Below are 14,407 nucleotides of genomic sequence, written 5' to 3' on the forward strand. Positions count from 1 at the left end.
CCCCCTCCCTCCCTCCCTCTCCTTGTAGTGTATCCTGAGTGACTGGGCTTTTTTGCTTGATTTGTGAGATGCCTGTTTGCACCCAAGTGCCAGGACTGTTGACACATTTTAGAACATTGTTAAACATCAGTTAGAAGGCATATGGTCACTAAAGTAGATGTCTGTTACAGTTTTTAAAGATAGGATCCAGCACCACCCTGGTCACAGCAGCAATAGGGAGTGAGACATTGCATTGCATTGTTTTCTAGGCCGTTTTTAGAAACCAGTTGTTACACTGGTGAGGTAACCTATTTCCCTAATCTTAGCTGGGTTTCCCTTCATGATAAAGAACTTAACTGTCAGTCTTTGCAGCTGTGTAATGCTGTGACTTCCTTATACTTGATTCAATCAGCTTGATTATTGTTGCCTTTATACCCTTCCTTCCATAGCACATCTTGATGTATGTGTCAGCAGTTGCAGGGGGTAAAATACACAGCTTAGGACTCTAAGGCAGGCGTTAGGTAACTGTTAACACTGTGTGACTCATGTTATTTAGATATTAGGGTTTGTTTTAGGAGGAAGCAAAACTGATCGAGCTTGAATGTTTTAAAAGGAATCTTGGCTGCCAGTCTGCCCAGCACATTACATGTGCACTTTATCTCTACAGACTGCTCCTTTGCTGGGATTTTTTTGTTTTGTTTTGTTTGAATTTTTTTCTACGTGTGATTATCTTAGTTTGGGTTTCTATTGCTAGAGGGAAAGACCATGACAAAAAAAAAAAAAAAGCAAGCTGGGAGGAAAGGATTCATTTGGCTTTCACGTCCATCTCGTTGTTCATCACTAAGTCTGGGCAGGAACCTGGAGGCAGGGCTGAGGCAGAGGCCATGGAGGGTGCTGCTTGCTGATTTGCTCCTCATGGCCTGCTCAGCCTTTTTGCTTATAGCGCCAGGACCACCAGTTCAAGGATAGCTCCACCCACAGTGGACTGGGCCCTCCCCCTCAATAACGAATTTTTAAAAATGTCCTATAGCTGGGCAGTGGTGCACACACCTTTAATCCCAGCACTTGGGAGGCAGAGGCAGGCGGATTTCTGAGTTCAAGGCCAGCCTGGTCTACAGAGTGAGTTTCAGGACAGCCAGGGCTACACAGAGAAACCCTGTCTCGAAAAATTCTTATGGAGACATTTCCTTTTTTGAGGTTCCCTTCTCTGATGACTTCATCAAGCTAACATAAAACTATCTAGCACAGTGGTGTACATGAGTTTGTATGTGTGGGTTCACATGTATATGCAGGTACACCTATACTTGTGTGCACATGTATATGGAGGGCCAAGACTGCCAGTGGAAGTATTCTTCAATTACTCTTTCTTATTCATTGAGACACATTTCTCAGTTGAACTCAGAGCTCACTGACACAGCTAGTCTTCCTAACCATTTTGCTCTAGGAGTTTTGTCTCTCCATTCAAAGCTGGAATTGCAGGCAGGCCACCATGGCCACCTGTCAAATGGGTTCTGTAATCTGGACTCCAGTCCTCATACTTGCATGACAAGTGCTCTAACCACTGAGCAATCTTACCCTACTCGATATTCCTTAGTGATTTAGTCTTGAGTCAGTCTTGCTCAGGAAGGTTTGCTAGACTTTGTAGAATTACAGAGAAATACAGCAGATTGTGGTGGTGTCCCTAGCAGCCAGTGGTCACACCTCGACAGACTGTATTTAACAGGTTACTTTGTTTCTGGTGAGTAAAGAAAGCTAATTAACACAGAAGGTGCTGCCCGTGGTTTATATGTCTTTTAATTTCTTAGGTGCGGCCATTTTCTTTGAATTCAAACATTACAAGCCTAAAAAGAGGTTTACCAGCACTAAGTGTTTTGCCTTCATGGAGATGGATGAAATTAAACCTGGGCCAATCGTAATAGAACTGTAAGTTTTGGGCATAGCAAATGAATGGAACTTAGGGGTCAATCAAGCAGAATATTTTAAACAATAATCTTTCTTTTGTGCTTTCAGATACAAGAAACCCACTGACTTTAAAAGAAAGAAATTGCAATTGTTGACCAAGAAACCACTTTATCTTCATCTACATCAAAGTTTGCACAAGGAATGATCCTGATACAAATAACCAAGAACTTGTGTGAATTTTACCACTCAGAACCCATCATAGCTCTGAGTAGCATAATCACCCTTCAACAGGCAGGAAGTGAGCCCTTCAACAGGCAGGAAGTGAGCCCTACCCACGCCAGCTGACCAAGCGAGTCTATTGCACAGCCGGACCCCAGAACAAAAGTTCAGCACATCACTGACCTATCACTCCTTTGGATACAGGTTTATTGTAGATTTGGAAACGTTTTCACTTTTCTATTAATTGTGCAATGAATAGTCTATTTTCTCATTGCCTCTACTCCCCTGTTTCCCGGACAGCACTGTTGTAGATGTGCAGAACTTCAGACAATGCAGCAATAAGAATGTGCAAGAGTCTACGTCTCTGCTCACTTCTGCTCCAGTATGCTCTTCTGGTTTCAATGCCACGCTGTGAGTTGAAGTGGGTAGAACTGCTCTGAGAGGAACTGGACTAGTTACATTGCCTAGCAAAGTCTCCTTAGAAGAGACCTAGCCTGGTGCCATGGGTCTCCTGCATAGAAAGTGTGACCTGGCCAGATGAGCATCCCACCCTGAGTGTTCCCCGGATGACCAGACTGATTTCCTGAAGAGAGCACGTGTATCGTCAGGTGGATTATCTGCTCTTCTCTATTGTACTGCTAATTCTTTCTGGTAGTTCTAGGGTTAACGTTGGAACCATCTCAGAATAACTATGGATTTGAAAATGTGTTTACAGTATCTTTTAAACTGTATCATTTAGGAACAGTTGAGTCAGATGTCAAGATGTTGCGGGATAACTGCTGCTTTCCTGACCACCCGTTGTGAGACCTTAAGACCCCGTACCTCTCCTTAGTATGCAAAAATCTGGAAAGACTGTCTATTTTTTTTTAATATAGGTAGATAGGATTGCCATTTATTTCCTATTTAGATATACAGTCATTCATCCATATGAAAATATGCAGGTCACTAGTTTATTTTGAATGGACTATTTACTTTTGGTGTAACAAGGCATAAATAAAACTTTGAAAGCACATGATGGATGGTTGTTACACAGAGCATTAGGACTCATGAGGGGCTTTCTGTGGGTTAGACATGCCATATACTTTAATATTCACATGTCAGTGACCTCACCACACCATTCAATATACTTGCTTTTTCAAGTAAATAACCACAAGGAAGATGTCTTAAACTTGTCCTTCAAGAGATCTAGTCTTGGCTTTCATTCAGCACCTACTAGGCCACTGTTTACTAGATGGAGCTTAATAAAAACTGTATTTCAGGTTCAACCTGAAAAAAAATCCACAACCAAATTAATCTTGATTGGGTAGTTCCAACTGCTAAAATCATCCCATCTATAATAGCTCTAGGGGGAGGAGATTTTTGCCTTAAATTAGCTCACTCTCCCACTCAGGCTTTGAGTTGTAGGTCCCCAGGCTGTAAGCTCCTGGGGCAAGAGTTGTAGCTGTCATGGAAGGGTCTAAGGTACTTGGCAGTACTCTGTACCTGGGGAGTACTCAGTACATTTTGTTTGATATTGCTGACTAGACATAAAAATTAATTCCTTAAAACCTATTATTATTAAAACGTAGCAAAGACTGTACATTGTCCTTTCTCATTTCTTACAGATCATAAAAGACAAATAGCAAGGTGGTAATTTTCTGTGCTACAGCACTGATCATTCACACAGCATGGCATATATGAACCACAAATGCCTGCCGTCAGGGTTAATAAAGCACTTTAGTGGAACATGATATTAAAAACTAAAGCTCGCCAGGCACTGGTGGTGCACATCTTTAATCCCAGCACTCGGGAGGCAGAGGCAGGCAGATTTCTGAGTTTGAGGCTAGCCTGGTCTACAGAGTGTGTTCCAGGACAGCCAGGGCTACACAGAGAAACCCTGTCTTGAAAAAAAACCAACTAACCAAAAAAAAAAAAAAAAAATTAAAGCTCAGCTTTAAATCAGACCCGAATGACAAGATTGTCTTAAAGCAGTGAACACAAAAGCACTCCCCACTTCACAAGTTGAGTTTCCGTTGTACTGAGCAATAGCCTTGTCTCTAGCACAGATGCTTTCAAGGTGAGGTGTGGCTCCTTCCTAAAGAGCTTTAGCTATTCAACAGAGAAACAGCGGGAGGGGACTTCTGAAACAAGAACTTTTAAATGGAAGAGTCCGACTCAACTGAGGTATCCTGTCCTCTGTGCCATCCGTAGACAGACAGGCTTCTGTAGCACAGGCCTCGTCAGATGGGGCTGAGGAAAGGCAGTAATCGACTGGCTCAGAGGGCACAGAAATGCTACAACTGAGGGTTCTACACATATTTCTGATGATTTTTATGATGATAGAATAACTAAAGGCCTTTAGAGGGAATATCCTAATTTTGAATATTAAAAAAAAAGGTTTACCTTTACTATTTGTCTTCTTAGCTTGTATAATTTTTATTTTATATGCCTTCTAAATTTAGGTTAGTCAAGATAGCTGAGGCAGGAGGATAGCAAGTTTGATCAAGCCTGGACTATATAGGTGAGACCTTATCTTTAAAAAAAAAAAAGGTAAAAATTATAAACTATATTTTTACTATTTTGTGTCCCAAGATTGACAGATACTTTCAAGAAGTTGTGTTTGCAATTTAATATTATTTTTATATGGTTAAAAATGGCATGTGTGGCTAAAGAGATGGTTCAGGAGTTAAAAAGCACTTTTTGATCTTGCAGAGAACCGGGGTTCAGTTCCCAGCACCCACATGATGGCTCACAACTGCCTGTAACTCCAGTTATGGGGATCTAGTGCCCTCTTCTGGCCCCATGGGTACCAGACACAACACATGTTGCACATACATACATGCAAGCATGCAAGCAAAATGCATGTGCATAGCATAGAAAATAAAGTTTCAAATTATATATACTCTCCTGTGCATTTTCTTATAAAATCTTGTGTAATTCTGGATTGGGGTCAGGCAGGCTGAACTCTTACTCCCTTGGACCTCCTGCATTCAGAGAACCTGTCTTTGTATGTCTTCAGTCATCGAAGATTTTATTTCACATTGAAGCTTTTGCTCATTTTTTTCAAAATCTCCAGTGGATTTAACTTCCCAGCAGTGGCATGATGTGCCCTTGGTTTCAGTCATTGCTTCACAGGACTTTAGAGAGTGCAGTGTCACAGTGAGCTGTTTTCACTTGTTATAGCTTTAATTACTGCAGCTTACACGGCTGCAGCAATTCACCTCGCTCACAACAGCCGTGTTACTGAGCTCAGCCCGTAGTTCAGGATGTACACTGGTTTTCTGATCTTTCTGCCTTATGGCAGCTTCCTGATTCTTTGCCATACTCCTTGAAAATCAGCTGCAAGGTGATATGAGAGAAAACAGAATAGACATTTCTAAAAAGAAATGATCTTACAGTCATGGCATATGATTTTTATCTTGTTAGTCACCCTTAGCGAAAGAATGGTTTTAAAAGCAACAAAATACCAGGTCGAATAATTTTATGTCAATTTTTTCCCCACACGTGCTGCAGCATGTGTGTGTGTGTGTAGGTCGTGGGAAGTGGTTCTCTTCACTAGGTGGGTCCAAGGAGTCAAACTCAAGCTGTCAGGCTTGGCAATAAGTGTCTTTACCTGCTGAACCATCTTATTGGCCCAAATAATTTTTTTTTTCTTTCAGTTTTTGAGACAGATTCTATGTAGCTCTGGCTGTCCTGGAACTCAGATATATGCCTGCCTTTGCCTCTCAGGTGCTGGGATTAAAGATGTGAGCCACCACACCCACTCCAAATAATTCTTGATAGTAGTACAAATTCATTCATTCTCAAGCTATGAGCACCAAGAAAGGGCAGTCATCTAGAATGAGTGGGGCCTCTGGCTTATTTGAAAGCAGAGAGGGGGTTGGAGAGATGGCTCAGCGGTTAAGAGCACTGACTGTTCTTCCAAAGGTCCCGAGTTCAAATCCCAGCAATCACATGGTGGCTCACAACCATCTGCAATGAGATCTGGCGCCCTCTTATGGTGTGTCTGAAGACAGCTACACTGTACTCATATATAATAAATAAATAAATCTTTTTTTAAAACAAGAAAAGAAGAGGAAAAAAAGAAGAGGAAATTCCTGGTAGAGCTCACTGATGACTTTGAAGGAGAACTCAACATTGTCACATGGGATGTACACAGCCCACCACTGTAGTTCCAGAAGTATAGTTGTCAGGTTTCCCAAATGATGCATGTCTCAGAGCAACCCAAAGAATCAGCAGACACTGGGAAACAGTAATAAACCAAGTTTATGAACTATTACTACAAAGAACTTTAGCAACGGGACAGTTTATGATCCTTGAGTAAACTTTTCTTTTTAGCGTAACAGTCTTTGAGACACAAATGGAGCTGTAAACACCTTGCTCAAATCAGCTGGCATACACTACACCAAGGCCATGGAAATACGTGTTCTTAAAGCATTTCCACAGGAAATGTTCATACTTGATATTCTAAATCATTTAGCAATCATTACATATGCTACATGAACTAAACACAGGTATTCTTTATTGCACATTTCAAAGTTTGAAGGATATTCTAGCTTAAGAGGTGATTTTTTTTTTTTTTTTACTTAGAAGGGAAAATAATATATTTTTGTTTGGCTCAAAAATGCAAACTGCCAAGGCAGCTTAGTACTAAAAACAATCTTTGTAAAACAAACTTAGATTTTGATGCCAACGAAATCCTTTGCTGTAATGAATAACGCACTGTCCACTTCCTCTCTGACTCATCGATAGAGGTCAAAGTCAGGGGGTGGGCTTTGAAGCCTGTGAGCGGTCCTGGACACTGCTTGGAGAGGCAGGTTTGGCTTCCTCTCTCGGGCCTGAAGGCAGTGAGTCTCTTACAGCAGGTGGTGGTGGTGGGTATTCCTGAGGACCATGGGTTGGAGGTGGTAATCGGGTACCAGGAATAAAGAACTCTCTTGGACCGAGTGAACCTGGAGGTCTAAATGGTGTATGTCCTGGTAAAAATTCCCGAGGATCAAGAGGCAGGTCCCGTTTCCCAGGCAGAACACCTGGTGCATATTCTCTTACGCCTAGTGGTGGATGCATGCCTGGAACTAGAAAAAAAAAAAGCCATTTAAATACCAAGTAACATATTTAAATGAGCAACCATTCCAAGTAGATGAACTCAAGTTGATCTTCATTCATTAGGTTTGCATTGTGTTCTCTGTAACACCTCTTTTCTATCTAGCTAGTCGCACTGAGAATGGAGTTTTCCCTCTTCCATCTCTATTCTTACGTCTCTGTTACAGAGGATGGATGGCAAGCTTTATGTTCTAGGACATGTATATCTGTAACCTACAGAGTGTCACGGCATGAGTCGTCCATCTTTTCTACATAATATGTAGCCACTGCTGTTCAAGTGCACTGCAGATGGAACATTGCTGGCTTTCTTAGATGACCCCTTTCCTTGTCTAGCCATGCGCAGCTGAGCTTAGGTGTGAGATTAGATAGCACCTATGTGTGCTCAGAAAAGTGGGGGTAGGTTACAGTGTACTCTTAGCTTTAGTCTCAGTCGGGAAGTTCTATGATAGCAACTACTTTAGCAAGGAACAGAAAAGATGAATATGTTTTACAAGTAAGTTAAGACTATCCAAATTATCATACCAAATGGTGGAGGAAGTGGGCGAGGCCCAAAAGGCCCACCACATAGCTGGGGAGGTGGTCCATATCGTATGGGTGGTGGCACTGGGCCTCCCATGAGAGGCACCCCTGGAAATGGAGGCGGCCCTTTGGGAGCCATATTAACCTGCAGGAAAGAAGTAATTAAAGTCTGGAAATGCTTTAACATGACAAAGTATCAACTGTAAACTGGCACTGTCCAAAAAACTGTCAGTGTAACACTACCTCACCCCATATTGCCAGTGACAACCCAGAGAGGTTAGAAGGATGCTGCAAGCAGTGACTAGGATCCTGCCATACACACTGCAGTCTGTATCAAAAGAGTGCTCTCAAATCTCTCATGACTATAATTCCAGATTAAGAATATAGGGAACATTGGGATATAATGCATGTAGAAAAATTAAAACAAAAGATATGCAGTTATAACTAAATTTTTAAAAAAAGAATACAAACAACATTAAAAATGTGTATCTATACAGTGACTACCACCATTTCAGGGTTCAGTGGGCCTTTGCTACATTATTCAAATGTTCATTCATATCTTCCAGTCTGTGTGAGTATCTTGCTTTAAAGACTGAGCAAGCACAGGCAAGAAGAGTTCAGCTGATTTACTGGAGGTTATACTGAAAGAGGGTAAGCTGGAATTCAAAGGCCAGCTCTAAGGCTGTACCTGCTCCCTCCCTCTATAATTTAAGTCTCTAGTCTCTGAAGTCTTCTGGAAAGGCACTTAGGGCTCATCCAGACTGGCTTTGGATAAAAAGACTTCTCAAGAGGTTCCCATCCCTGGAACCCTGCGCTGGAACTTCACAGTGTTAGCAGCACAGTGGTATTTATGTACATTATTAGGAAGACGAAGCCCCAGTAAGGACCTCCACTGGGTAGCATCACTGCACACTGCTGACAGGAGTCCCTTTCTGTGTTAACACAGTGAGCGCAGCAGGCTCAGCACCTGCTCAGCACTAGCCACGCGTCTCAGAGCACGCACTTCTGTGGACAGTGCTCAGGACAGGTTTCTGTTTGTAAACAGTCTGATTTCATAGAATTCAGAACAGTTTTCCAGGTATACAAATGCAGGGGTTTTTAGCAGCATAGTTCTAGGCAGATAATGAAAACAAATCATGTGATTTACTGTGAGTTATTTCACTCAGAGCTTTCAGCAAAAAGTACACAAGTGCTCTAACTTGGTAATTTAACACAACAGGAAAAAGGACATCAACAACCAACTACTGACTCAGTGATACCCCACAGTCACTGGAGTAATGCTGCATCTCAAAGAGTCAACAAGGTGAGTAGCATGCATTATAAGCTGTCTATGGACAGACCAAGCAGAGTCAAAGGGCACTCCAGTCCTCAATCTAAACACTTACTGCTACTGGATGCCCAGCTAAAGGGGCCATGCTGGAAGCTGAGGGGCCTTCGGGCTCTTGAGGAACAGTTTGCTTTTAAAGAAACAAATAGTCAAATAAGAGATGAGGAGGAGCCCGACCAGAAGGAGCTGCTCATCTGCCTGTCTGCCTGAGAGCTTACCTTGCCCTCATCCACGGCCTTAGCGGGAGAAGAGCTCCTGGAGCTGCTGTTCACCACAGGAGCGGGACCCGGGTCTGTGAGAGGCCAGAGAACTGACTTAGACTGGCTCTGGCTGGTACACTGACAACAATCAAAGCCCCACATGCACGAGACTCGGAAATTACTTAGGCCCCTTACCAGAAGCAGAGTGTTTGCCAGATGCCTCTGATGGCCATCGAGGGCGAGGTAAATGCCTGTCCAGTGACCCTTGAGAAAGAAACAACAGAGCCATTGGCATGTCGTTCTCAGAGGGAATAAACCTGTTGTGAACAGGGCTCAACTAGAAATGAGCATTACAAATAGATCTCCTTCTGGATAGGCAGCATATGCCTGCAGTCCCAAAGAGGAGCCTCAATAGACAGGTCACAGTTTATGAAAAGACCTCAAGTATTAAAACAAGAATTGCCTCCATTTTTGTAAATTTAAAATTCTTTTCCTTTATTTTATATGTATGGGTATTCCGCCTGCACATATGTTTGGTTCCATGTGTGCAGTACCCATAGAGGCCAGAGAGGGTGTCAGATCTCCTAGGACTGGAGTTACAGGTGGCTGTGAACTGCCATGTGGGTGCTGAGAACTGAACTCAGGTCCTCTGGAAGAGGAGCATGTGCTGCTAAACAACCAAGCCACCACTCTAGCTCTAGGAATTGCCCTCGTTTTAAAGCTCAGCACTGAACTTTATATTGAGAATACTGGTGCTTCAAGCTAAAGATTTAATAGCACTGTACTGGCAGAATTTTCCAGTCTGACTCCTAATCTTTCTAAGCATCAGACAGAATTAGAGTAAGATGACATTTCATATTCACAGTTAAACTTTAAAGAATATATAACTCTTAAGCAATGTGGGGGCCTCTAGGAGAATATAAATCTTTCTGTCCTGCAGAAGAGCTTACAGTGACCCATTTCTCTATGAGGATTGACTAAGACATATTTTCTATTGACAGACCTAAATTCTAACACGGCAAGTACACACTCAATGTACTGTAGTGCAAAGGAGTACGTCAGTGCTCACCAAATTCACTTCTAGGAGTGTCTCTTCGACTGAGTGTGGCAGAGAGAGGTCTCCCAGGCGGCTCTGCTGGTAGGGGAGGGGAGCATTCCCCACCACTCACAGGGGATGGGCCAAAAGAGCCATTCTGGCTCAGCAGACCTGAAGACAGCAATGCCTGGTTACCACTCTATGTCAGCCCCTTCCCTCCAGTAAGATCGGGAGTCTTTCTAGGGCATCAGACCTAACACGGAAGTAAAATTTAATTCACACACATTCCACACCAGAATCCTGCTGCCATGTGCAGAGCGCTCCCTACCTCGCCGGGGAGGGTTCTGTGTGTTCGGTCTTCCTGGCATCGGCTTTACAATCACGGGCTCATCTTGCCTCATTGCCATCTTTTGAGTCATTTCCAGTAATCTTGAATATTGAGAAACAATGGACTTGAAATAGCAATCAATTCCTTATTAGATACCAACTAGCACTCAAGCACCATAAAAGCACTCAAAATCAGATATCAAAATTCCGTACTTGTGCCTTAAGTTAGCAGCTTCTCTCTTCTCCTCTGCCATGGCTCTCTCTGCAGCACGAGCTTTGAGCTATTGAAGATATTGAAGAAAAAGGTATTGTGATTCGGGTGTGAAAGGCTGTGCACAAAAAAAAAAAAAAAAAGAAAAAAAAAGAAAAAAGAAAAAATCCTTACCCAATTATCATGAGCTTTCTTCTCATGAGCAGCAATCTGAAAAGATAACACACCGATTACACAGTCACTGTTCTTCATAATGCCCATTTTAACATGTATTAGCGATCCAAAAAGAAAAAAGAAAGCTGCAGCTGATGTAGTCTAATATAGTTTGTACCTGGTTTTTAAATGAACGTTCTGTTTTCTGTAATTCTTCTTCCATTTCTTCGATTCGCCGCCTAAGAATTACATTTGGCATTATCAATTAAAACACTAGATAAAACTTGCACAATCCACTCTTGCTTGCTTGCTCTTCCCTTCTTGCTCCGGCTCAGAGCTTCTTGTCCCCTTGCCCTTCCCTCTCTTTCCTATTCCCTTTCCCCTCTGTCCACGTGCTCATGGCCAGCCTCTTCTTCTCTTCTCTCTCTCTCTCTCTCTCTCTCTCTCTGCCTTTCTCTGCCTCTGCTACCCTCTTAACTCCCCTCGCATACCCTGAATAAACTCTATTCTATACTATTAAAAAAAAATTGGGACAATCCAACAATGTTCCCTTAACTCTGAATAGCTACAGTATTAAAGATACCACCAGACATACAAAAACTTGTTTTAAATAGATTTAGTCAAAGTACAGTAAAATCAAAATGAAAAAAAAAAAATTCCCTGTCACTTCATGGCTAGAGATTCTTAGATTATCATTTCCTTAATGGTCTTCAAGATATTTTCATGACAGCCTGCTATGAATATTTGCTTCTACACAAAGATACAAGTGTTTCTTCTTTCTTCTAATTGACAGGAAATTAAACAGACTACTGGCTCCTGAGTGATTATTCATCAAGTGGAATAATCATGGCAGTGATTTTCACATAGCAAACTGCTTTCATTAAAGAATCACCCTAATATAGTGGTTTTCAACCCTGTGGGCTGCAATCCCTCTGGCAAACCTCTATCAAAAAATATTTATATTATGCTTCATAACAATAGCAAAATTACAGTTATGAAGTAGCAATGAAAATAGTTTTACGGTTAGGGTCACCACAACATGAGGAACTGTATTAAAGGGTTGGAGCATTGGGAAGGTTGGGAAGGGGATATATAAAATTCCTCCCCACCCTGCTGCCCCAGAGCCATCTGCAGGAAACAAGGGCCTTTATAGTCCTATTAGTGTGTGGGCTAAATAAATTTATCATTTTTCATCTATGAAATTTTCCCCCGGTGACTGAATGGACTCACATCCCCACCTCCCTCACTATTCTGTGCTGTTCTCTTGTGCACATTTTCTCCCATTTAGAAAGCAAGCAGAGCCCTGTGCAGAGCCCTGTGCAGAGCCCTGTGCAGTGCCTGTGCAGAGCCCTGTGCAGAGCCTGGACTTACTTGTACGTTTTCACTTCCTCTGCAGCCAGAACCACCTTCTCATCGGCCGCCGTGAGCCTCTGCTCTCTGTCTTGCCGCTCATACTCTTCTTGACTCAGTTTCCTAGGAGGAAACCAGTTACAGGTCAGTGTCCTTCCTTCCCGCAGCTGGCTCTTGTCCAACTGTCCTTTCCTATCCTTCACTGTTAGTTGTTGGTTCACTGGGTATTTTGTTTTGGTTTTGTTTGTTTCTCTGCCTAGCCCTGGCTACTCTGGAATGCGTTCTGTAGATCAGGCTGTCCTGGAACTCAAAATCTGCCCGCCTCTGTCTCTCAAGTTCTGGCATTAAAGGTGTGTGCCACAAGCACCCTGCTCCCTATACTTCCTTCCCTTAATGCCCAGACAAATGAAATCATACAAAGTTTTCAAATTTTCCCTTATATCTAAGAAGTCAAACTCTGACCTCTTGGCAAGCCAGAAGTCATTTACAATGTGTCCCACAATTTCCTCTAATAATAAAACCACCATAAAAATCACTGTGCTTGGGGGCTGGTGAGATGGCTCAGTGGTTAAGAGCACTGACTGCTCTTCCAAAGGTCCTGAGTTCAAATCCCAGCAACCACATGGTGGCTCACAACTATCCATAACGAGATCTGATGCCCTCTTCTGGAGTGTCTGAAGACAGCTACAGTGTACTTACATATAATAAGTAAATAAATCTTAAAAAAAAAAAAAAAAATCAATGGGCAACACGTACTATAGGTGCTGAAAGCTTCCTGTCCTGTAGAAGCAGCCGTCCCACTCAGCTAAAGCAGGGCAAATACATCTTTTTGCCCTGGAAAAGGTATTAATTACTTTTTTAAATATTGTCCTGGAAGAACTGTTGTATAAAAAGCTAGGTACCCATGCAGGTGCACACCTGTAACTCCAGCAGGGAAAGGCAGGGGCAGGCAGATTCCTGAAGCTCACTGGCCAGCCAGCCTAATGGAATGGATGCTCTTCTGATCAATAAAAGATATTACTCAAAAAATAAAGGTGAACCTCAAAGGGGGAAAAGACACCCAGTTTTGACCTCTGACCTCTACAAGCATGTGTACACGCGTGCATACCCACATTAAGTACATACAGTGCACACCCATACAACAGCAACACCTAGTCACAAGCTACACACATACAAAGGAAAGGCAAGTCATAGAAATAAAGCCCAAGGGAAACCCAAGGCTCTGCTAATTATACATGGGAAACACTATAAATAAGCTCTAGGAAAGGGGGTGCGTGCAGGGCTAGCAGAGAGCTTGAGGCCTACTTCTGCAGCGCCATCTCCTTCTGCTGGTACAGCTCATTCAGGATCTCCACTTTCTGCCTCAGAGTTTTGCACTCGTCTTCCAACCCAGCTTTAGCAGTCTGCAGCGAGCTGCGGTCATCTTCTAATTTCTTGATTTGGTCTACAAGGGACGAAAAAGTGCAGAGGCTTCAAAGCCAGGGCTGAGGTCAGTTCTGAGAAGCGAGGAGAGAGAACGAACGCTGGGACCCACTTCTCTTGCCAATCAAACTCTAAGTTGTTCTAATATGTGGCCATTGTGTCTCCAGAAGAACCTACCTTCCAGGTTACATTTAGTGGACATCGATGCTCTTAGCTTAAGCTGTAAAAGTTTTAGATCCTCTTCAACTATTGAGACTGCAGTTTGTGTCTGAAAATTACAGAAGAAAGATCTAGTCTGAAAAGTGAGCCTTAGAAAGGACTCCCTAGTGCTTCTAGGGCTACAAACAGGTCGATACCCGAGAGACGTCCATCATCTGCTTAATTCTATTTCTTATCTTCTCGCTCCGGTCACCTACAAGAGAAAAGCTTCAGTTGCTTTTTGTTCCTTGCTCTTTAGTGGCATTTTCATGACTTCCCTCAAACAACGATCACATTCAAACAGCGAATAAAAAAAAAAAAAAAAAAAAGTCAAAAGAACTGATTAACTGATTTAGAATTGAAAATGTATATGTACAAAGTTAACTACCAGTTTGTGCCATAAAAATGTCATTCTTACTACAAGAAAGTGCTTTCTTCTCTCAGATCACCTCAACCTGGACAAATGTCTACTACTTAAAACC

General features: G+C 42.4%; 2 protein-coding genes across 2 annotated transcripts in view; one reads left to right on the forward strand and one right to left on the reverse strand.

Annotated features, from left to right (window-relative positions):
- Aida (axin interactor, dorsalization associated) overlaps positions 1 to 4,002 on the forward strand; it is a 27,442-nt gene extending 23,440 nt beyond the window's left edge. Inside the window, exons 9-10 of the mRNA NM_181732.4 lie at positions 1,785 to 1,902; positions 1,990 to 4,002. Coding sequence (NP_859421.1) covers positions 1,785 to 1,902; positions 1,990 to 2,086 — 215 coding nt within the window. The 3' untranslated portion in view covers positions 2,087 to 4,002. The remainder of the gene's footprint in view (positions 1 to 1,784; positions 1,903 to 1,989) is intronic.
- Positions 4,003 to 5,736: 1,734 nt separating this feature from the next.
- The window catches only part of Mia3 (melanoma inhibitory activity 3), a gene marked incomplete in the record, with an annotated part of 43,330 nt that continues 34,659 nt past the window's right edge, over positions 5,737 to 14,407 (reverse strand). Inside the window, 12 exon segments of the mRNA NM_177389.3 lie at positions 5,737 to 7,154; positions 7,705 to 7,846; positions 9,247 to 9,320; positions 9,424 to 9,492; positions 10,298 to 10,435; positions 10,593 to 10,693; positions 10,805 to 10,872; positions 10,977 to 11,012; positions 11,134 to 11,194; positions 12,327 to 12,428; positions 13,611 to 13,749; positions 13,905 to 13,995. Of these exon segments, the coding sequence (NP_796363.2) occupies positions 6,841 to 7,154; positions 7,705 to 7,846; positions 9,247 to 9,320; positions 9,424 to 9,492; positions 10,298 to 10,435; positions 10,593 to 10,693; positions 10,805 to 10,872; positions 10,977 to 11,012; positions 11,134 to 11,194; positions 12,327 to 12,428; positions 13,611 to 13,749; positions 13,905 to 13,995 (1,335 nt within the window).

Source organism: Mus musculus, chromosome 1, assembly GCF_000001635.26.
Source record: "Mus musculus strain C57BL/6J chromosome 1, GRCm38.p6 C57BL/6J".
In the NCBI taxonomy this organism is placed as follows: Eukaryota; Metazoa; Chordata; class Mammalia; order Rodentia; family Muridae; genus Mus; species Mus musculus.